General features: G+C 32.0%; 1 protein-coding gene across 1 annotated transcript in view; it reads right to left on the bottom strand.

Annotated features, from left to right (window-relative positions):
* Adamts6 (ADAM metallopeptidase with thrombospondin type 1 motif 6) overlaps positions 1-24868 on the bottom strand; it is a 293953-nt gene that overhangs the window by 153576 nt on the left and 115509 nt on the right. Inside the window, exons 8-9 of the mRNA XM_027951608.2 lie at positions 13634-13677; positions 9042-9147 (exon numbers count right to left, since the gene is read on the bottom strand). Coding sequence (XP_027807409.2) covers positions 9042-9147; positions 13634-13677 — 150 coding nt within the window. The remainder of the gene's footprint in view (positions 1-9041; positions 9148-13633; positions 13678-24868) is intronic.

Here is a 24868-nt window from a genome sequence, read left to right as displayed (position 1 = left end):
TTCATATCAGATAAAGTGGACTTCAAGCCAAAGATAATCAGAAGGGATAAAGAAAAACATTTCATACTGATTAAGGGAGTTATACATCAATAAGATACAGTGGCAACTGTATAAGTGGCAACATCAATAAGAAACAATGGCAAATATTTATGCTCCAAACAATGGAGCATCTATGAACATCAAAGAAACCCTTCTCAATTTCAAGAAGCAAATAGACCACAATACAAATAATACTGGGTAAGTTTAACACAACTCTCTCACCACTGATAGATCCTCCAAACAAAAACTAAATAAAGTAGCTACAGAATTTAAAAATACAATAAATAATTTAGACTTAACAGACTTATACAGAATACTTCATTCATCAATGAATGAATATAATATCTTATGCCACAAAGCACCTCTTAGCAAATAATAATAATAATAACAATAATAATAATACTTTGTATCCTATCAGATCATAATGAAAGGAAATTAGAAATCAATGACAAAATAAAAAACATAAGCTACTCTAAAACCTAGAGACTAAATAATATGCTATTGAATGACACATGGATAGCAGGAGAAATCAGGCATGAAATTAAAGAATACTTAGAGATAAATGAGAATATTGATAAAACACATCAAAATCTCTGGGACACTATCAAGGCAGGACTAAGAGGAAAGTTCACTGCATTGAGCTCATTCATAAAAGGATATAAAAATCACCAAATAAATAATGTAACATTACATTTCATCGCCCTAGAAAAAAAACATTAAACCAACACCAAAAGCAGTAGAATAGAGAACATAATTTAACTCAGAATGGAATTGAAGAAAAAAATCCAAAAATGGATGAAATATAAAGTTGGTTCTTTCAAAAAATCCATAAAATTGATAAATCCTTAGCCAAGTTAATAAAAAGAAAGAGAGAGAAAACTCAAATTACTAAAACCCACGATGAAAAGGGAAATATCACAATGGACACTACTGAAATATAGACAATGCTCAGAAACCATTTTGAAAATTTATACTCTAATAAAATAAAAAACCTGAGGACATCAACAAATTTCTGGAGACATGCCCTACACAAATTGAATGAAATTAGAAATAGAAAGGACAGAGAAAATTTAAACAGATCAATTTCAAGCAATGAAATTGAAGACACCATCAAAAGCTTACCAACAAAGAAAATCACAGGACTAGATGGATTCTCAGCTGAGTTTTATCAGACCCTCAAAGAAGAACTAACAACAATCCCACTCAAATTAGTCTGTGAAATAGAAAAGGATTGTACCGTTCCAAAGTCATTCTATGTATCACGCTCATACCAAAACCAGACAAAGACACATCAAGGAAACTGATCAAAATTTCAGATCGGTATCCCTGATGAACATAGATACAAAAATTCTTAATTCTGGCAAATCACATATAAAAAAACATTAAGCAGATAGTTCACCATGGTCAAGTGGGGTTCATCCCAGGGATACAAAGTTGTTTTAACACATGGAAATCAATAAATGTAATTCATCACATCAACAGACTTAAAGACAAGAATCACATGGTTATCTGAATAGATGCAGAAAAGGCATTTGACAAAACATAGAATCCATTCATGTTCAAAACTCTAGAAAAACTAGAGATAGTAGCAACATACTTCAACATTGTAAAAGCTATATACGTTAATACCAAGGCCCGCATCATTCTAAATTGAGAAAAGTTGAAAACATTCCCTCTAAAAACTGGAGCAAGACAGGAATGCCCTCTTTCACCATTTTTATTCAACATAGTCCTTGAAACTCTAGCCAGAGCAATTAGACAGAATTAAGAAATATCAATGGGAAAAGAAGAACTAAAACTATAACTATTTGATGATGACATGATTCTTTATTTGGAAGACCCCCCCCACCAAAAAAAAAAAAAAAAAAAAACTCCAGCAGAAAACTTCTAGAACTCATAAATAAATTCAGCACAGTAGCAGGGTATAAAATTAATACCCATAAATCAATTTCATTCATCAATGATCAATCAACTGAAAGAGAAATTAGGAAAACTATACCTCAAAGAAAATAAAATATTTGGGAATCAATCTAACAAAAGAGGTAAAAGACATCTACAATGAAAACTACAGAACACTAAGGAAAGAAATTTAAAAAGACCTTAGAAGATGGAAAGAGCTCCCATGTCCTTGGATAGGCAGAATCAATATTGTCAAAATGGCTATACTATCAAAAGCACTATATAGATTTAATGCATTTCCTATAAGCTTCTTCATAGAAACAGAAAAAAGCAGTCATGAAATTCATTTGGAAAAATAAAAGGACCGAAATAGCCAAAGTAATCCTCAGCAGGAAAAGTAAAGCAGGAGGCACCACAATACCAGACCTTGAATTATACTACAGAGCTTCGATAACAAAAATGGCATGGTATTAGCACCAAGAAAGACATGAAGACCTATGGTACAGAATAGAAGACATGGAGACAAACCCACATAAATATGGTTATCTCATACAGGACAATGGTGTCATAAACATACATTGGAGAAAAGATTGCCTCTTCCACAATGGTGCTGGTAAAACTGGCAATCCATATGTCATAAAATGAAATTAGACCCCTATCTCTCACTCTGCACAAAACTTAACTCTAAGTGGACCAAGGACTGTTTTAGTCAGCTTTTTTGCTGCTGCGATGAAAGGAACCAAAACCACTGTAGAGGAGGAAAGGTTTATTTAGGGGCTCAGAGTTTCAGATGTCTCAATCTGTAGGCAGCAGGCTCCATTCTTTGGGGCTCAAAATGAGGGAGGACATCATGGCAGAAAGTGTGGCTGAAGGAACCAGCTTACATGATGATCAGAAAGCAGAGAGAGAGAGAGAGAGAGAGACTCCACTCTCCAGATAGAAAATATATACCCATAGCCATGTCCCCAATAAACCACTTCCTCTAGCCACACCCTCCCTGCCTCTAGTCACCACCAAGTTAATCCCATCAGGAATTAATGCAATGATTAGGTTAAGGGTATGACCCAATCATTTCTCCTCCAAACCTTCTTATATTATCTCACATGTGAGCTTTTGGGAGACACATCACATCCAAACCATAACAAGGACCTAGGCATTAAACTAGAGACTTCGTGCCTGCTAGAAGATAAAGTAGGCCCAAATCTCTTGGCTTAGGAACCAAATTCCTCAACAAGACTCCTAAAGTACAACAAGTAAAATTAAAAAAAAATCAATATATGCGATTGTATCAAACTAAAAAGCTTCTTCAGAGCAAAGGAAACAACCAAGAACATGAAGAAAGAGCCTACAGAATGGGAGAAAATTTTTGCCATCTGCACCTCAGATAGAGCATTAATCTCCAGGATATATAAAGAATTCAAGAAACTCAATACGAAAAAGAAAAATAATAATAACCCGATCAATAAATGGGCTAAGGAACCAAACATATACTTTACAGAAGAAATACGATCCATCAACAAATACATGAAAAAATCTTCAACATTTCTAGCAATTAGAGAATGCAAATTAAAACTACATTGAGATTTCATCTCACTTTAGTCAGAATAGCAACTACCAAGAATACAAGCAACAATAAATGTTGGTGAGGATTCAAGGAAAAAGGTACACTCATACATGCTGGTGGGACTGCAAATTGGTGCAACCATTATGGAAAGCAGTATGAAGATTCCTCAGAAAACTTGGAATGGAACCACCATTTGACCCAGTTATCCCACTCCTAGGTTTATATCCAAAGGCCTTAAAATCAGCATACTATATTAATGCAGTCATATCAATGTTTAGACAGCTCAACTCACAATAGCCAAACTATGGAAACAACCTAGGTGCCCTTTAACAGATAAATAAAGAAAATGTGGTACATATACACAACAGAATATTGCTCAGCCTTAAAGAAGAGTGAAGTTATGTCATTTGCTGATAAATGGATGGAACTGAAGGCTTTCATGCTAAGTGAAATAAGCCAGTCCCCTCAAACCAAAGACTAAATGTTCTCTCTGATATGTGAATGCTGACTCACAAAAGGCAGGGGGAGGGAGGAATGGAGGTTCACAGGATTAGACAACTGGGAATGGGAGGAAGTGAAGGGGAATGGGAATGGAAAAGACTGTAGAATTAATCAGACATAACTTTCCTATGTTCATATATGAATATACAACCAGTATAATTCCACATCATGTACAACCACAAAAATGAGAATTATACTCCATGCATATATGATATATAAAAATATATTCAAAATATATAATTACATATATTTTGAATATATTTAACTAAAAAGAACAAATAATTTTAAAAACAACATGTGATATGATATAGAATGCTATTTAGAAAACATATGAACTTCTTATACATACAACAACATGGATGAATATCAAAAACATTAAGCTGAAGAAAAGAAGCTAGACATTAAAGTACCCACGTATAAATCCACTTAAGTGAAACTTCAGAGCTGGGCACTGTGACATACATTTGTAGTCCCAGCTACTCAGAAGGCTGAGACAGGAGAATTGCCAGTTTGAGGCCTGTAACTTAGTGACATCCTATCTCAAAAAAATAAAAAAGGACCAGGGATGTAGCTCAGTGGTAGTGCATCTCTGGGTTCAATACAGAGTCTGCAGAAAAGAAAAGGAAAGAAACTACAGAGAAGACAAAACTAGTCTATAGTGACAAGAAGTAGATCCATGGTTGTTTGGGACAGGGGGAGGGAAGGTGGGTAGAGATTATCAAACAGTAAAGGGGAAGAGGGGACTTTTTTTATGTAATAGAAATGTTGATATCTTGATTGTGATTTTAGTCACATTGTTATTTACCTTTGTGAATACTCATCAACCTGTACACAAAATGGGTGCATTTTTATTGCACGTAAATTACATTTCCATAATGTTTTAAAATGTACTCACAGAATACAAACTCTTCTAAAAAACAGAATACTTCCTAACTCATAAGACTAACATTATTTTAATACTAAAACCATAGAATGACATAAAAGTCCCACAGAACGTTTTGTACATTATTATTAGCCTTCTATTATGAAAACACACTGATTAAACATTTAAAGACACATCAGTACTTACAGTAGGAAAAGGGAAGTTTGGATGACAGATAACTGTAGCAAGAGAATCCTAATACATGTAATCTAATTTTTTATTTTCCTGAACCCTTGCCATATTTATCTCTTTTTTAAAAAATGCATCTGCTAACCAATTTTCTATCAAAATACATCCTTATTGTTAAGACAAAAATACTAATATTTGTTTTGAAAAGCATGATCCCTACAGCTTTCAATACTTTTAATATTCTTCAAAATTCTGTCAAAATCAGGGTTAAAGTTCACTCAATCACAATACATAAGTTAAATCACATCTTAAAAATTTATGACCTTATCATGTACATCCATAAGACCAGGAATCCTAAGTAGAATAAGATATATTCCATGTTTGTATAAATATGTCAAAATAGATTTTACTGTCATATATAACTAAAAAGAAGAAAAAAAAATTATGATCTTAGGGCCTATTCACTTTTTGTGTGAAAAGAAAAAATCAGACATATACCATAGTAGAGAGATTACTGTTACAAACTGCCATACATCATTATCAAGATTATAAAATTCAAGATGTTTCTATTCTTGCTTTCTCTTTTTTTCTTTCTTTTAAAAGCAAATCTTAGACATCTGTCTCTTCAGTGATATACACCTCAATATGTATCCCTTTAAAAATGAATATTTAAGACTTCTTTTTAATATTGTTTTTGTAGAGCTGGATACATTAGGTTGCTTTCTTGATATGCTAGATGTCTGGTTGAATTCTTGGCACCCTTCTTTGACATTGTAATTTTTCAACTTCTAAAACCCACAGCAACTATATAATTAATTTTAAAAATCTTTTAAAGAACATTCTTTCCTATAGGGTTTCATTAAGTGCCTTTGGCTTATAGCCTACCTTAAAGCTCGACATGTCATTTAAATATAGCATAAGCCTCAATTTTTCACTTGACAAGGAAACTCATTTCTGGGTTTCACAAAATGATAGAAGGAAATAAAACTGGTTACAAAGGCCTAGCCAAAGAAAAAATTATCCAGAACTATTTAAAATGGATATTATATACCTACACAAGTACATATTGAGTACAAAAACATTTATATAATTTCTTAAAAGTTAGAAAATATTCAAGCAAGTGAATCAGTAAGAGCTTTTCTCAGTAATTCATGATCAAACATTCTTTCACTGTAACAAATCTACAGATATCATATCACTATCCACTCTACTAACTGACAAAAAAAAATCAGTATACTAAAAAAAAAAAAAAAAAAAATCAGTATACTGGATCTGGAAAATAAATATGTTTCCTATGGCTACTGCTTTGTTTTAGGAAAAAACAAAAGAGTATGCCATCATTAATGATTCATTACATCATTAAAATGCAGCTATCACTGTGTATCAGTTGTGCCAGAGTTGAGCTGTTGAGTTTCTGAAAGCTAAACACTAAGATCTTAAAAGCAAATAAAGGGACCTTCTTCCATCCAACAGATTTTTCACTGACTGGTCAAACAGTAATTTCACATACTAGAAAAGATAAGATATTAAATATATCTTACCTCCCTGTCTATGGAAAAAGGCATAAGAAGATAGCAACAGAGTAATCAATTGGAAATGGGGAGAAAAAAAAGTGTTTTGTTTTTTTTTTCCCTCTGTCAAATAACATTTTTGAATGGAAGGATTCTTCAGGCTGTCAGTCTAAAGGATTTTGTGAGCTTTCCTTGCCTGTTTTTAGTACTCTCACTTTTAAATAAGAATTAACTGTGAAAGAAAGTTACTCCAAGGCACATAAAACTTGGGTTGCATAGTTTACTTCACAACTCTTCTACATGAGGTCTAAACCATCCACCTTAGAAACAGCCCAAAGGATTTATTCACAGGCCAAAAAACAAAACCTCAAAACAAAACCAGGAAGCCTGAGAGATAGCCCAGTTTGAATCTTACTAAATGATACAAAGACACATAAATCCTCAGCTGACCTATTTAAGTATAAAAAGAATAACAACTAAGATGTATGTACAGATACCAACTAACTTGTGACTCCATAAGGTAACAGTGCTTTCACACATGCATTATTCATTCATTATGTGTCCGAACCTGTAGATATAATTGAATCTAACAGAAACCATTAAATCAAGTATGGTTGTTTAAGAGTATGACAGTTATTAGGGAGCCAGATATCTTAGTGAGTTAAAGAGAACTTAACCAATACCATTTAATAAAAAATTTTAAATAATACAGCTAATTTACCCACTTTTACTGTGTACTTAAAAAATAAAAAGCCAAACTATAAATTTATCCTAAGAATAACCTCTGAGGCAATTTTATAGTGAATATTTTTATTTGTTCTTTTTTTCCCATCAACTTCACCACCCCCCAAAAAATACATAAAACCTAAATCTTACAAATGTTAGAAGTTGTTGCAAATAGCTGCTGTTTTAGCTAAAAACAATCACTATCCTTTAAAGTTCTTTCCTATTTTCTTTTTTTTAAAGCAGATATAATTAATTTTTTAATATTTATTTTTTAGTTGTAGTTGGACACAATATCTATTTTATTTTTATGTGGTGCTGAGGATCCAACCCAGGACCTCGCACGTGCTAGGCGAGCACTCTGCCACTGACCCACAATCCCAACCCCCTATTTTCTTGTTAACAGATATGACTGTCTATTTTGCTAAACGTTAACAGTCTCTATAGTAAAAAAGAAATTTCCTGAAAAAAAAATAGTAATCTGTGAATGAACTGGAGGTGCTTTTGGGCTTTGTTTTGTTTTTTATTTTCTTGGTACCAGGAAATTGAACCAGTAAATTCAGGAATACTTAATCACTGAGTCACATCCCCACCCCTTTTTATATTTTATTTAGAGACAGAATCTCGCTAAGTTGCTGAGGCTAGCTTTGAACTCCCAAGCCTCCTGCCTCAGCCTCCCAAGCCATTGGGACTATAGGTATGTGCCAACACACCCAGCTTAAAGGTGCTTTTGTTTAATTTTTACCTGTATAAGAAACACATTAAAGATCAACTAATTAAGGACAAGTCATCTTTCAGTCTTAGGAACACAATGTTTGAAGTAAGGGAAGATGCTGCCAGATATCTTTCCCTTCATATGAATAGGTTTTTATATTTACTATTGCCATTTGTCTGGAACAAAGAAAAGGTTTTACTGCCATTTGTTGGTTGGAGAAAGTCACAGGATGGATTTTTCATTGGCACAGATTGATGTAAAATAAATATTAAAAATTGCAGATCCTCTTAAAAAGAAGTGAGGATGATTATCTCACTACATTTGTAACAGTTCTTTTTCAGTTCTTTTTATTTTTCTTGCAATGACATACAAGTGACGCTGAAAATACAGGTTACACAGCAGTCACTGTACACACTTTATACCTAGAAAAAGTGTACTCACAGAGTAGGAACAGTGGAAACTAAAAGTACATTTTATGGTAGTGGTGCCAAAGATTTAAAAACATGTATATATTATCACTTGAGGGAAAGAACAATCACTTAAATAATTGGGCTTTATGAAGATCTAGGTGTTGGAGAGACAGCTAAAGTATTTAAAAAGTATATAAAGGGGATGTGGCTCAAGAGGTAACACGCTGGGGATGTGGCTCAAGAGGTAACACGCTCGCCTGGCATGCACAGGGTGCTGGGTTCGATCCTCAGGACCACATAAATTAAATAAAGTTGTTGTGTCCACTGAAAACTGAAAAATAAATCTTAAAAAAATTCTCTCTCTCTCTTCTCTCTCTCTCTCTTAAAAAAAAAGTATATGACAATATTTAAGCATTTATCACTAAGATAGCACTGAATTACTAAGTTATTTAACTAGTTTCCAAGTCTTAAGATGATTTATCCCAATACCCAAAATGATAATATTCTCTATTGAAATCAGGAAAAAAGGCTGTAAAATGTAGTTGAGCACAGGCTTTCCACACAGTAGTTACAAGTTGCTCAAGAGTAGAGTGCTAAAATTTATTTTGATTTTCTTAAACTCACTCACTTGTGACCAATCTCATGTGCAATGGTAAAAGCTGAACCCAGGCCAATGTCTTCATTAATGCTGCAGCTCCTTTCAGGCTCACACATTCCAGCCACAGAGGCCAAGCCTGAATAAACAGAAAGAGACACAAAGGGTCAAGCCAAGGTGTTTCAGTCTTAAAAAAGCCCATACTTATAAATGCCTGGATTCTTTTTAATAACCTCCATGCACAGAAGGAGCAGTTGGCAAAAGGTTAACTTTCTAGTCATTTGCAAAATCACTGGGGGGAATTTCACTTTGCCGGCTAGACATTAATATTTTTTGAACTGCAGTCAGTGCTGGAAAATGTCTAGACGAGGGGTTAGATTTATAAATTTTACTTCTGGTAACTTGGGACCACCTAGTAACTTGAGCCAGAAGAGGGAATTCAAGAAAGCATTTCTATTTTAACATTCTTCAGGCTGTAGAAAGCAAAATATATCCACATTATTTTTCTAAAGAGATCTGTTTAAGTTTAGTGGGTTCATAAAAATATACAAGCAACTTTTTAGTTACAAAAAAGGGAGGGGGGAATTCGTATTTTTTAATGACATTTTTATAAAAACAAAATGAATGATTCAAAGGAGAAAAAATAATTGAAAGATGGGAAGTTTTTTGCATATTTTTAATCTTCTGAAATTAGTCCTGATAGTGATACAACAATTTCTTTTAGTACTTTTAATGGGAGGAAAGTCATTCATACATTCAAGGTAGTTTTCCTCTCCCCGACCCGCTTCAATGCATTAGAGTTTTACTAATAAAGCAAAAACTGTGGTGTTAACTTGCTGATTCTAGTGAAATGTTATGTTACTCAAGGTATTCTCCCTTTGGGAATTTCAGTATGTAAAAGCTTTAATATTTACTTTCAAATGAATATCATGCTCTGTGAATAAGTATAGAACTTTAAAACAGTTCCAAGAAAACAGAATTTTTATGCAAAAGATGTAATTCGTTATTAGGAAATATATGCCAAATCATACTTAATATACTATCACAGAGATGAAAAGTTATTTAATAGACGTTTAAGGAAAAGAAGAAAAAAAATTTGTATATTATTGTCACTCAAATATTAAGAATTACCTCCCACCAAAAGTTAATTAAATTCAATGAGTATCATTATTAATGTTCTGTATTAGTACAATTTCCCCATTGCACTAATTACAAACAATGAATGCTATTCAGTTGATATTTTTTACTGACAAGAAAGTTCTGAAAATTGTGTTTCTCTGTATTTTCTAATATAAACATCAAAATAACAATTACAGTGGAACAGAATTGAGGACAGTGTTGGATGTACTAATAGTTTGCCTTCCCTGTTTTATATGGGCTTGGCAAGAGTTAGGGAATGGTTGATTTCTGCCTCAGAGTTGTTATAAAACAGATGACACGCTTGTGCTGCCCTTCCATTCCCTTGAGGTCTTGGGCCTGAAAAAGAGGATTTTTTTTTTTTTTTTTTAAAGGAAGGATTGGGCAAAATGAATCAATTTTCTTGGCTAATCAAAAATATTTAGTAAATGTCACTCCAAATCTCCACTGAAAGACACATATATAGGCGCACACACATGCACACAGAGGAAGAATTTAAAAAATTTGTAACACATTATCTGGCTTTAAGCTATCAGTTTCAATTTGACCTGTCTTAGGGAAGACAAAGTCATGATGAGCAATATTCCTGTTCTGAGGCAAAAAAATAATAATAATAAATAAATAAATAAATAAGAATTGTTAAAAACAATTATTGCTAAATGAACAGTTCTTATGTTTTCCTATATTATTCCACAGGCTATCTTTTTTTGGCTTAGTTGTTGTTTCTGCTGGATTGTTTTTTTTTTTTTGGTACAGGTCATGCAGCTCTATTTTCAAATTAAGAATTCTCTATGACTCTCCAGGGTATATTTATAAGCACAGATTTACTTCTGATATCTTATATAAAATAGTTAACTTTGGTAAAAGAACAACTTAAGAAAAAATATATTTGGAAAATAACTATTACTTGTTGAAACATAAAGGTAAGTCCTAATTAAAATGAGAACATTTTAAACACTAATATATTTTCACAAGCTCCCACCATTTTCTGGCTTCCTATAAAATTGAAGCTGTCAAAGTTCTTATGTGTGATTGTGTTAATAGGGGTTTGATTATTATTTGGGTCATTTAGATTTCCTTAGTTTGATGGCCACAGTTTACACCCTTAAACCTTACTTAGCCATATTAGAATTGATCATCAAAGTTATTAAGCAAGAAAATATGCAAAAATCAGTATGAAAATCAACACGAAAGTTACTACAAAAGTAATGATAATTTAAAGTAAATTATTAAAAAGTAATAACTTGTTTGAATCTATACTGATAATATATTTTCCACAGATGAAGGTCAAAACACACACACACACATATATATATATGCTGTTCATTCAGTTTTCACTATGAGAGATAGCACAAAAAATAATATATAATGGTCTATAATTTGAAAATAATTTATATTGAGTTTGAAAATCATTGTCATATACCGATTAATATATTGATTCTAAAGAAAAATAATCTATTGCATTTTGAACACATTATTAAAAAATCTAAAAAGAGAATAGAAAAATGCCTCAAGTTTTGGGCAATAATGACAATAAAAATACTACATAGTAGTATTACTATTGTCACATGAAGAATGTATCTCAATGTAAATACCTTTAAAAAGCAGGCAGAATAAAATGTGTGTGTGTGTGTATTATATAGAGATGTATGAACACATATACACACATTTCATTCATATACTAAATATATGTAATATGTATGCAAAATCAGTATAAAAACCAACATGAAAGTTACTAAAAAATATCACATATATACATAAGTGTGCGCGCGTGCACACACACACACACACACACACAGGCAGGTAGTTAAGTGAAACCATATAGACAATTTCTACATTAAATAAGACCTGTTCACTTTTATATAGTACTTCTTTACTAAATACCTTCATGTTTTCTTCCCAAAGTGATTTTAACAATATTCTTATAATAAAAGGTTAAGAATATTGTTAAAATCTGTTAAGAAATTGCTAATAAAATTGAGAATCATAGAGCTTAAATAAACTGTAAAAGGTAACGCATTAAAAATGTAAAAGCTAGTTAGTTTCCAGTTCAGGGTTCCCTTCAATGGTCTTGTTAACCTAAAACACTACAAAAAAAAATATTTCTGATGTGAACTTTCTCAGCAAAAAGATCTCTTCTTGTGATATGTATTTTGACTAGCAAGCTTTTAATCATTTAAATCATTAGCACTGGCTAATTGGGATTTCTTCTTTAGCCATAAATCTTGAAGAAGTAGGGTAGGAGATGCCTGGAAAGGTAGGTAAAATCATCAAGAGAAATTCCAACCTTTGAGAAGATGTTTTAATGAACTGCCCAGGAAGTTGGATAGCACTCTTTCTCCTACATTGACTTTAATTATATCTTCCCAAAATAACTAGGTTGTGCAAAACAATCAATTTCATAAATTATTCCTTTACAGATAAGAAAACTGAGGCTTGTCATACAGAAACCAGAGTATTAACCTTTAGCTGCTTAACTTATGAATGAGTCTATAAAAAGTCTCTGACATTAAAAAAGTCATCGTACAATAAAAGCTCTTACTCCATAAAATAACTTTAGTTGCTTAGTTATTTAATACAATGTGAAGCTACTCTCCCACCATTTTTTTTTGCAATTAACCTATATGAAATTATGTTCTGCAATAAAATGTTATTTTTAAAAATCTAGAGTACTGGGGTTGGGGCAGTAGCTCAGTGGTGTGAAGCACCGGGTTCAATCCTCAGCACCACATAAAAATAAATAAATAAATATTGTGTCCATCTATAACTAAAAAAAATTTTAAAAATTCTAGCGTACTAAAAAATACTTTAAAAAAGAAGAAAATCTAGAGTATTAAAAAATGCTTTTTAAATAGCAAATGATATTTAAGGAACACAAAAAGATAATCCTATATTCTCTCTTTGCCTCTGGCTATACTGTTTTACAAAATTGTCTTTTTATTTTTTTGTCAGGGTACTAAAATTTTCCAATAATATTTTAATTTATGGGAATATACTCTTTCTATAAAATGGTACCAAAAGAAGTATTGTTCTTGAGCCCTTCCCTTTAAGTATCTCAGATTTTTATCCCTTTCCTTTAATAGACTTGAATTTCAAGATGCTGAATGCTCTCAAACCTCTTGGCATTTTAAGAAAATACATTACAGAGACAGATTATATGAAAATGAGTGCTAACTTTGATTTGTAATTATTAGTTAATGATTTTGAATCATCTTGTAAATTGTTTTTAAATCATCATTCCATTTATCAGAGGGGGGAAAAAGCTAATGAAATTTATATAATCTTTATTATGAGAGTAAATATTTGTTTCCTACTAAATGAAAAGGTCCTTGGCCACAAAGGTCAAGTTTAACAATTTTTAGGAATAATTTCAGATGTACCAGGAAAGAAAATGACCAAGTTAATAATAAAGAGTATTCATTGGTCCAGAAAGATAATCTGAACTATTCTGTCTTTATATATATATATATATATATATAAACACTTACCCAGTGTTCCACAGGGCTTATTTTTATAAGTGCAGATATCATATCTATAGAGGAGAAAAAAAGAGGTGAAATTTGTAATCTGATCGAATTTGTAAAATATTTTTGTGTATTCATCACATTTCTTTCTTGGCGCTCTGGTTGTCAGACCACAATCAATGCAATTATGAGCAGCCAGCTGGAGTGTTAGCATTGTCAGCACTCTGGGGGACACAGCAGGCTGCACAGCACTCCCAGCCTCTGGCTGCAAGCCAATAGGACACCTGCCAGTAGGAAAGAAGGTTAAACTGGATTTTTGTAATTGAAAGTTCCATAAAATTATCTACCATACTGTTTTGAAGCTATTCTGGCTTTTCTGTAGACTGCTACTGCTTCTACAAAAAAAAGTAAATGGGTGGCTTTTTATTCCCAAGCTCTTTTGAAACTGCTGAATTTTTTCTTATTATATCCAGAGACTGTATTTGATGTTACTGAGCCATAAGCACTCTTTGGAGTTCCTTCAACTCAAACACAGATTCTTGTTTTTTAAAAAAGACAATGTAATACAGCAAAGGAAATTAAATTGATACTACATATTTCCCCTAGTTGTATACCAGCAATTAAGCATGCTTAAAATACAAATATTTTAAAGTGATTTTACAAACAGATTAATGAAATGCTCAATAGAAAGCCTTCCTAATGTGGTCAGACTTACTCTAATGCTGCATTATAACTCAATACTAAAAAAAAGAATGAGTCCATAAAGTAATATTGCATATTTTAAAATATATTACATTTAGAATGCTAAATCAATGTTGTTGTACATTTTAAGTGTTTTCATAATCATATCCTAATAAATTAATCTTTAAAGCCAAAAGTATTTAGAGTTCCTAATTTAAAAGACTGATAACTTTTATTTCCTATGTTTTATGCTAGAAGAGAAAATTTTTCCAGGTAAAAAATTTTCAGAAACTAGAGGGAAATCCAAATTGTAAAAGTTCTCTTTTATTGTATATAAAGAATGGCTAATCGATATTAATTGGGCAGGAACTAGTAGTGAATTATACTCTTATTCATCAATCAACAGGCCAAAAAGTACTTTGGAGAAACAAATATAACATCCAGACATATCAGTAGTATTACTGAACCCACTGAAATCCCTGGAAATCCCCTCTGCCTATATTTAGAATTTTAAACTCTTCATCCTGTTCATTTTACATTTGAAGAAAGAGTTTTTCTTTTCCTCTTGAAGAACCTTTCTTTTGAACATTCACATATTTATCCCTTGACTTCTCTTACAATTGGTAAGCCATAGGATCACAGAGTTAGGAACAATCATGAATGTAAGATAGAGAGAGGGCATCAGTATACTCTCAAGAGTATCTTCTGGGTGTCACAATTTATCTTGTGATTATAGTGTGTTATGCCTGTTGCATTATATAGACACATTGTATAGGCACAAATCATTCCAGAAATCTTCAAAACAAAATGTGAACAAACACTTTTCATGTGTAATGCGGATATAAATGTTTAAGTAGAATCTATTTCCAAATCTTCAAATTCCACATGTGCCTTTTCTAAAATTGATCTGAGAATGCACTTGCAATCCACCAGTTTTCAAGTTGTCTTTCTCCTTTCATAATTACACTGTTTCTACTTTTAAAAAGAAAAAGAAAAAGTAGACATCTCATGCATCCTAAATCTTGTTATGGTACATTATCCCAAGTTAGAAGTCTCCAGAATATAAAGCAAAGGGATAACTCAAGGAAGCACTGACCCTGGGAAATAATAGCTTAGGAGCAAGGCAAGGAAAAATTGAAGGGAAAGATGGTTATTTCATCCTGGCAAGACTCTGCCTTTCTGCCAGTCCCCCTATTTATAAATTAATCTATATATCTATATTACAATTATAATTCAGAAATGGAATGGTTATCATGGAGTATATTCACATGTGCATTTAATCTAAAAAATGAAGTCAGATTTGTTATTGACAGACAATAAGTCTGACAAAGCAAGCAGTTTGGCATTGAGAACTGAGTCAGACAATCAGAGTATATAGTGAACATTTTTCATGATCGGGTGAGCTAAATATGCAGATCCAAAGATTTGACACAATTCACTTAAAGCATATAACAATATGTAATATATTTACTATAGTCTCAGCAGCTACTTTAAAGTATGGTTAAAAGCATTTTAGATAACAAATTTAAAATGTGCAAAGTGATACATCATTTAAAATATTCATTTAGAAGGTCAACAAAACAAAAAATATTAGAGACAACTAAGAACAATTTATATTCCCAGAGCAGAGCAGAGCAGTCCTTTCTCATGTTATTTTAATTCTATCTTTTATGCTGAATGTTATTATTCTTATTTTATATTGAATATTATGATGAGTATTATTTCATTTTGTAATACTGCCCTAAAATAATGCTATAAAGGCTAAAGCTATCAACCAATAATGTAAACTAAAATACCTTAGATTAAGATGATTTCAGTTGCATTTTCTTCAGGTTTCCCTAATCCTCTGAAAGGACTATAAAATTCTCTATAACATACTATGTAGAAAAAAAGTGTAACCTCCTCATGGCTTTTGTATTCTATTTACACTGTATTCTTCTATGTTCACAGAAAATAATTACAATCTATGTATTATCTTTAATAACCAAGTTCTAAAGAGCAACATTTTTACTTTCATTCCTCCATCCATGGGATTTTCTGAGCATTTATATACCCAGGCATACTATCATATACTAGGAACCTAAGTAAGTTAGCTGTACTCTATTTGGGAAAAGACACAAGTACATAAGCTGCAAGATAACTGGAAAGAAGATAAAATGCAATAAATATAAATTTACAGAATATAAGTAGTATTTGCAAGCAATTACAATGATTATTGCCATAATCAAGTTTTACACAAAATACAGAGGAAAAAATGATGCTACCTAGAAAATGCAGAAACACACAACTATAGGTCATAACATCTGAAACCATTTTAAATTGTTTAGCCACATAAAACACAAAAATGTTTCCAGGCAAAAATAGAATACTCAAAGGAACAGTCTAGAAACGGTATGGCATAATCAGGGAACTATAAGAAGTTCAGAGAGGCTGAAACCTTGAATGTTTAGAACGAAATATCAAAAAATGAGTTTAGAGAGGTGGGGGTGGGACGGATAACTATCTTGACTAGCCAGATTTTTTTTTTCCATAGGCAAAAGCAACTCAGAAAATAGTTTGTATTGTAGGGAAGTTTTTAAAGTATATTTATGTAACTATATGTAGAGAGATTGTGTGTGTGTGTGTGTGTGTGTGTGTGTGTGTGTGTGGTGTTGTATAAAGAGAATACAAAAGCAGATATCTGAGGGAGAAATGGGAGAGTAGGAGGAACGTAATGATTTTGTTATGTATGTTTCTGTATAGCCAACATAATCATAAAGTGTTTTAGCTATGCCTGTCTCTGATGATCAACACAAGATAAATTTGATAATTAGCCTAATAAGTGTTTAACAAATGTTTAAAATGTATTTTGTATTGAAAAATTTAGTGATATTCTAGATCTCTAGATGGGCAAAATACTAAAGGCACTGCCCCACTTTCCATGAACACACTAGAATCCAGCAAGCTTTGCAAGCTATGCACTTAAGAATCTAAGATTTGTCCTGTATGCTCATTCACTGGTTTGTAACATTATTGTGTCTGATGACAAATAGGAGGGTAAAAAATTCTGTCCTTAAAATTTGTCCATGGATATACTGAGTGAATTTTTCATGCATTTTTTTCAGAGCACATAAATAACAGAGCTTTTAATGAGTATGAACCATTTTGTGCTTTCTTGTTTATTTGATAAATAGTTGTATGTGTAATTGGAATTGGACCTCAAACTTTCCTTCATTGTAACTAATAACAATCCTTACTCACTAAGACTCTGCCTAATCATATTAGCTTAGGTCAGTTTACAGCAATAAAAACATCTGATTGATGGAAAAAAGACATGACAGGAAAATAAGAAAAGTAATTTATATATGGTTTTATCAACAATGATACCTACTTCTATAGATTTATCTTCTTTAGGCTATTCTTACAATTGTCTTTTCGAAATATATTTCACAGATTAAGAAAAATACTCTGTGAACAAAAGGAAGACTTCAGTCATAGATAAAAACTTTAGACCATTTTATCCATGAATTAAATAATGTAGAATCAAGAGGTATTGATATTATAAATTGAGAGTGGTAAATCTTAAAAATTGAACTTTTTATTGAATTTTCACTTTGATATAGAATTGAATACAAATATTTTCCTATATTTTACTGTGTATGCTTGCTTGCTATTGTGTTATGTACACATAATAAAATGTTCAATGTTTGCAAAGTAATCACTTGAGAAATTTTGATAATTTAAAAATTACTTTTAATTATATTATTTTTATATTTTATAAACTTATTACACCTCCATGTTTTACCTTTTGTGAGTTATTTCTTATTCTATCCATTTTCTTATTCCTATTTTTCTTTCTTTTTCATGTGTAGGTTACTGATTCTTTCCTCTCCTACAAATATTCTCTTTTCTATCAGCCCCAATTGCTACAAACATAAAGAACCTTGAGAAGGCACTTAATTCAAGCTGTACTACATTTAAGCCATTGTCTCAATAGACCAATGACAAACTAGCTTATTTCAGTTCTTTCTTTATTTTGACCTTCTCATTTTTACCTTGTATCATACTCATTTCCTGTGCCATCAACCCTTCTCTTCCTTCAAACTTGAGCCAATCAGAAGAAAATGCAAAGATAGATAATGCAAGGGATCCCAAAGATATAATTGGTGTGTTTTTAGGACGTATCCTACTGTGGTATAAATTGAATAAAGGGGAGACTGAAGGAAAGGAATTTCTATTGCCCCCTCTCAGGTCCCTATACACAAATAAGTCACTACTAAATCTTGACTAACTTGATGTGGCAGGAGCCTCTAAATACAGAGCTGTAATTTAAACTTCAAGCTAAGCTAAGAAGTACACTGGAGCAGGGAATGGTGGTGCACACCTGCAACCCCAGCAACTTGGGAGGCTGAGGCAGGAGGATTGCAAATTTGAGACTAACCTCAGCAACTTAGTGAGAACCTAAGGATTTAGGGAGACTCTTTTTCAAAATAAAAAGGGTGGGGGATATGGCTCAGTGAGTAAGTGCCCCTGGGTTGAATCTCTGGCACCCCTGGTACCAAAAAAAAAAAAAAAAAAAAAAATTTACACTGAAATTCTACAAAGTAACAGCTGAAATATAATGAGAAAAGATTATCTGGATTCTGATTCTGAATCTGGAGAGAAAGCAACATCTTATCACTGTGCTACTCTTTTGGTTTGTTTTCTTTTCCTAAAAGAAAATAAAGGCTTAAAAGCAAATGAAAAAGAATTAAGAACATGATTTTAGGGAATCTACATAAAGCCTGGTGCTTAAAGAAAATCAACATTCTACTTTTAGATGAGTAAATGTGGTCATTCCTTTACCCTAAATTGGGTTGATGAAGCAAAACCAAAACCAGAGAATTTAGTTGGCTTTCTATGGCTGTAACAATGGTATACTTTTTTACTGTGGATACTTTCAACTCTTAATTTCTTAACACTTTTGCGTAGGCATGACGATCATAAGCAACTGACAAAAACATGTGGTCAAATTTCAAGGTCTGCAAAACACAGAACTACCTTAAAATGATGAAACACCTAGATAGTTCTTAAAACCTTTCCCCAAAACAACATTCCATCCTTAGATAAGGAAACAGTCACTGTAAAAAATAGTTCTTTTCAATGTTTCAATTTGAAAAGGGAACAACTCAAAATCTAAACTTCAAATTTCATTATTTAACCCTGAGCCATATTGAGCCATGTTGATTACTTCCAGCCAATATGTTCTAGGTACTATATTGTCTCAGTTGTTTCTCTCAGGTGTGGTGGTGAAGGGGGTTCATGACATGCTACCCCAAAATATGGTATCTCACATACTGAATATTTAAAGTTGAAAGAATTTGAGAGAACAGCAGAAGCAAAAGGCTCACTTTGACGTTTTCCCCTGAAGCAAATCATAAAACCTGGGAAGAATCTTCTGTCCTCCCCTGAAGCATGTCTTATGACGCTCGTATAAGAAGTATGTTCTAATACCAGGGGAAAAATACCTTTATCTTTAAAGATAAAGGGGCACAGACAAGGATCTGAAAAAACAGGCTATGCTAAATTTTTCCTTCTGTTGCTCATACCCTTTTTTCATATTTATAATATCATATTTTCCCACATCTGCTCTATCATATTTATAATAAATTTCTCCTCAAGTGTCTTTTTCTCCACAACTATCTACTCTTCATCAAACCTATGCTAAAAATAACTCAGGTTTAACTGCTTCCTTGAGCTTCATTTCCTTATGAAGTCTCTCATGTTGTATAAAACTTATATTGAATAAATTTGCTTTTTCTCTTCTTAATATATCTTTTGTCATATGGGCCTCAGCTATGAAGCTAGCATGGGTAGAAGAAAAGAATTCCTCCTACTCTGCAGTGGTGAGTCAAGTTATAGAGACAAAACTCTATTCAGAAGCTTTCTTTATGTGTACCAATGGAGCAGCATTATAAAAAGACTTCAAAATTTTAAAGATAACTGTAATATGGAGAGAAGAAAGATTATTTTAACTCAATGAGGAAGAATGCTTACCACTTTTAATAATAAAAGGAAAAGATGACTTGAAATAAATAATAATTTGATTTAGTTTATATGACTCATTTTACATGTCAACATCTTTGATAATATTGATCTCTATCTAAATAACATCTATTCGAGTGAACTTATTTGTTGATGCTTTTTTTCATATTTTATACTGCTGCATCATAGGTGTACACAAATGCGGGATTTATTGTTACATACTCGTACATGCACACAACACAGTAATACGATTTAGCCAATATCATCCCCCCAGTTTCCCCTTTCTTTCTGACACTTTTGAATGCCTAAAACCTAAGACCAAACAAATGTTATACTATCTAATACGTAGATATATTTATTATGATCATGTGAACCACTAGTTCTCAAAGATATGTCAGGGTTAGTAAATATCAGATATTTCTAACTACTGATTCCTATAATATGTCAGAGACTGTCCAGGCTTTCAATTACCACATGAATTCAAGTATTACTATCAGACTTTAAAATCCCTCCCTGTTTTGCGCATTGTTGTATCCCAGCATCTAGAAAAATACCTGGAGCACAGGAATTGTTTAATGTTTATAAAATTAAAATCTTCTAGAAAGGTTATATCAATTTATACTTCAACAAATCCATTTCCCAATACCCTTAATTTCAATAACCTGACAACCACTCTAATTTTCAACCCCAATTTCCATTTCTCAAAAACCATTAATAGAAAGAAAATTAATTTTAAGGTATCAACATAGTTGGATTATAAAGTTCTTGTGTGTTTGGCAAGAAGGTCAGTACATGTGGAATAGGTTTGATTCAAGAAACATTTATGAAAAGATTCTTTCATATTAACAAATCAAAAATTTAAGCCGTGTTTTAACAAATATTTATTAAAAGCTTACCAAGTACAAGAGGAAGAAAAACACAAACAAGACAGTCATAATTCCTCATCTTTAGAAGCTCAGAAACTTTTCTAAAATCAGTAAAAGTTTAATTAGACATAAGCAGAAAAAAGAAAGTAATTTTATTCTTTTATGCCACTGGAGTACAATTTTTTAGACTGAACTTTGGTCATTTTGGAATCATTTTAGTGTCTTCATTCTCCTTTCTTCTTCTACATGAAATGAATAATCTTTCCTTGGTTTAACCATATCTGTTCTTTCAGTTCTAACCCTAGTTATAATTCCCTAATTTTTACCCTACTTATCTCACACTGGGATCAATGCAAACATTTTTATCTGAAACTATCTTATACATAGCTTACCATTCCTAAAATAGTTCTGCTCATGCCATTCTCCTACTAAAAAATCCAAACCACCTCCAAAAATCTAAGCAATTTAGCTTGGTATTAAAGATCCTCATAATCTAGCTTCAATTTACCTTTTGAGAATTGCCTTTTGCTTCTTCAAATATTTCTTGTATACCTAATGCCAAAGATCACCATATAAACAGGTCTTGATCTTTCCTGCATCCAAAACTTGTTTATGCAATAATTTTCTTCCATTTCTTTTGTGAAATTCTAGACATTCTTTAAGCTTGGCTTAAAAACGTTATCTTTCATGAAAAAAATGATATATCCCTTCTCTAATTGTTACACATTCATGTGTTACAAATTTTATTTCTTATGCCACAGTTAATTATATAAGCCTCATCTTCCTCTCAAATACTGTCATCAGTATTTAAAGGATATAATAAAATATGCCCATTCAACAAGAAAGAGGAGGAGAAGGACAAGGAGGAGGAGGAGACGGAAGTCACCATCATAACAAAATAAAACAAAAACAATGACTATGAGAGTTTTATGGGTATCTGATCCCTAGGATGTTTACATTTCTTCAGATTATGATTAATTTTTACATGTGGCTTAGATACAGGAATGAAAAGTGTTCATTTTCTAATTTGTATATTTTGTTCCATTGTCAGCAATATTTTCCATTATAAATCAAGTATCGGTTGACACACTGATTTCATACAGATTGTTTTCAAGTACTTGTGAGAATATACAAAACTTGGACTTGGACGCTAATAAAAACCAAGTTTTTAAGTCTTTAAGGATAAGGGATAGATTATAGAATATTCTAAATTACCTAGTTACTAAATGCCACCCTGAAAGGTAAACATATTGTCATCTACAGGGAGTAAATAATCATAATCCTAAAATCCTTTTATAGCTTTACAAATACACTTTTTTAATATTTAAAAATGTATAACCATCACAGCACATAAAAATTGATATAAATTTTTATTTGAAAAAGGATGATTTTCTAGAAAATAAATTGACATGTTTCTCTCTATTTAGTATACAAATTGTCTATATATATATATATATATATATATATATATATATATATATATATAACATTCATTAGGGAATTTCTAATACCACAGAAGTTCAAAGAATCATAACGGACTGCTGTCAACAGCTGTATGCCAATAAATTGGATGACCAAGAAAAAATGGATAAATTCCTAAAAATGTAAACCTATCATGACTGCATCATGAAGAAACAGAAAATATGAAGACACCCACAGCAAATAAAAGGTTGAAAGAAATTCCCAAAAATGAAAAGCTCAGGACATGATAGCTTCACAGATTAATTCTATCAGGTATCTTAAAAAGAATTGACACTAATCCTTCTCAAACTCTTCCAAACACTAGAGGAATAGAAAACATTTCTACGCATTTTATACGCCCAACATTACCATGACACCTAGAAAAAGACAGACAAGAAAATTACAAAGCAATTTCACATATGAAAGTAGATGCAAAAATCCTCAACAAAATACTAGCAAACTGAATTCAAACAGCATGGTAAAAGGATGATACACAATGATCAAGTGAGATTTCATTCCAGCACTCAAGGATGTATACACCAAACACTGAGAACGAGGCCCCAAACCATATGATCATCACAACATAGGCAGAAAAAGCATTTGACAAAATTCAAAATCCTTCTCGGTAAAAAAAATCCCAACAAATTAGGTATGGAAGGAATATACAACAATACAATAATGTTCATATACGACAAGCCCTTATATCATATCATACTCATTGGGGGAAAAGTGGAAGGTTTTTCCTCTAAGACCAAGAACAAGACAAGGATGCTCATTCTTACCACTTCTATTCAGCATAGCTTTGGAAGTCCTAGCCAGAGCAACTGGGAAAGGTAAAGAAATAAAGGGCATCCAAACTGGAAACGAAAAAGTAAAACCATCTCTACTGACATGATCTTATAGATAAAAAAAATCCTAAAGACTACACTGTTAGAACTAATAAACAAATTTAGTAACTTAAGAATACAAAAAGCAGCATACAAAAATCAGTAGCCCTTCTGTATACCAACAATCACTTTTCTAGAAATCAAGAAAAATAATTCCACTTCTAATAGCATAAAAATAATTAATTAAATACTTAGGACTACATTTATTCAGGAAGGTGAAAGATAAATATGATGGTGGAAATTATAAAACACAAAAGAGAGAAATTTAAAAATACACAAATAAATGGAAAGAAATCACGTGTTCATGAGTGATTGTCAAAATGTCTATACTTCCAAAGTCATCAATACAATTACTATCAAAACACCAATGGCATTTTTCATAGAAATAGAAAAAAAAATTCTAAAATCCATATGGAACCACAAAAGAACCCCAAATAATCATAGCAATCTTGAGCAAGAAGAACAAAACTGAAGGCAATGCAATAATGGATTTCAAAATTTACTACACAGCCATAGTAATCAAAATTGCATAGACCAGGCACAGCGGCATATGCCTAAAATCCCAGGGACCTGGATGGATAAGGCCAGAGGATCACAAATTTGAGGCCACCTCAGCAACTTAATGAGGCCCTGTCTCAAAATAAAAATAAATAAATAAAAAGGGCTGAAGATGTAACTCAGTGGTAAAGTTTCCCTGAATTCAATCACCAGTATCCAAAACAAAAACAAAGAAAAAAAAAAAAAAAACCCACAAGGTACTGGCATAGAAAGAGTTCAAAGGAACAGATTAGAAACCTCAGAAATAAACCCACACATATGTAGTCAACTAATTTGTGATAAGGTGCCAAAAATACACCACAGGAAAGAACAGTCTGTTTAATAAATGGTGTTGGTGAAACAATAAACAAAACAAACAAAAAAACTCATGTGCAAGGACCAAATCAACAGGAATTAAAGATTTAAACATAGGACCTGAAAGTATAAAACAACAAGAAGAATTTCTGATAAAACGGGGAAATGTTGATCAAAGGCATTATTTGTTAGGAGATATAAGTTTTTGAGATCTATTGCACAGTACAGTAAAAGTTAATATCCTGTAATATAATTTCAAAATAGCTAAGAAAAGAGATCTTAAATGTTTTTAACTGCAAAAAGATATGATAAGGATGTAAGGTGATGGCACATTTATTAGTTTGATTTAATCTTTCCATAATGTATCAAAAAACTGCTCTGTACCCCTTAAATATATATAATTATTTTCAATTAAAAATAAAATTTTAAAACATTCTCTAGTATAAGATTATATTTGATATCAACATATAGTGGAAATTCTTTATAATCAATAAAAATTGATCTGTTCA

The sequence above is a fragment of the Marmota flaviventris genome, chromosome 5 (genome assembly GCF_047511675.1).
Source record: "Marmota flaviventris isolate mMarFla1 chromosome 5, mMarFla1.hap1, whole genome shotgun sequence".
Taxonomy (NCBI): domain Eukaryota; kingdom Metazoa; phylum Chordata; class Mammalia; order Rodentia; family Sciuridae; genus Marmota; species Marmota flaviventris.
This window is presented reverse-complemented; position numbering and strand designations above follow the sequence as displayed.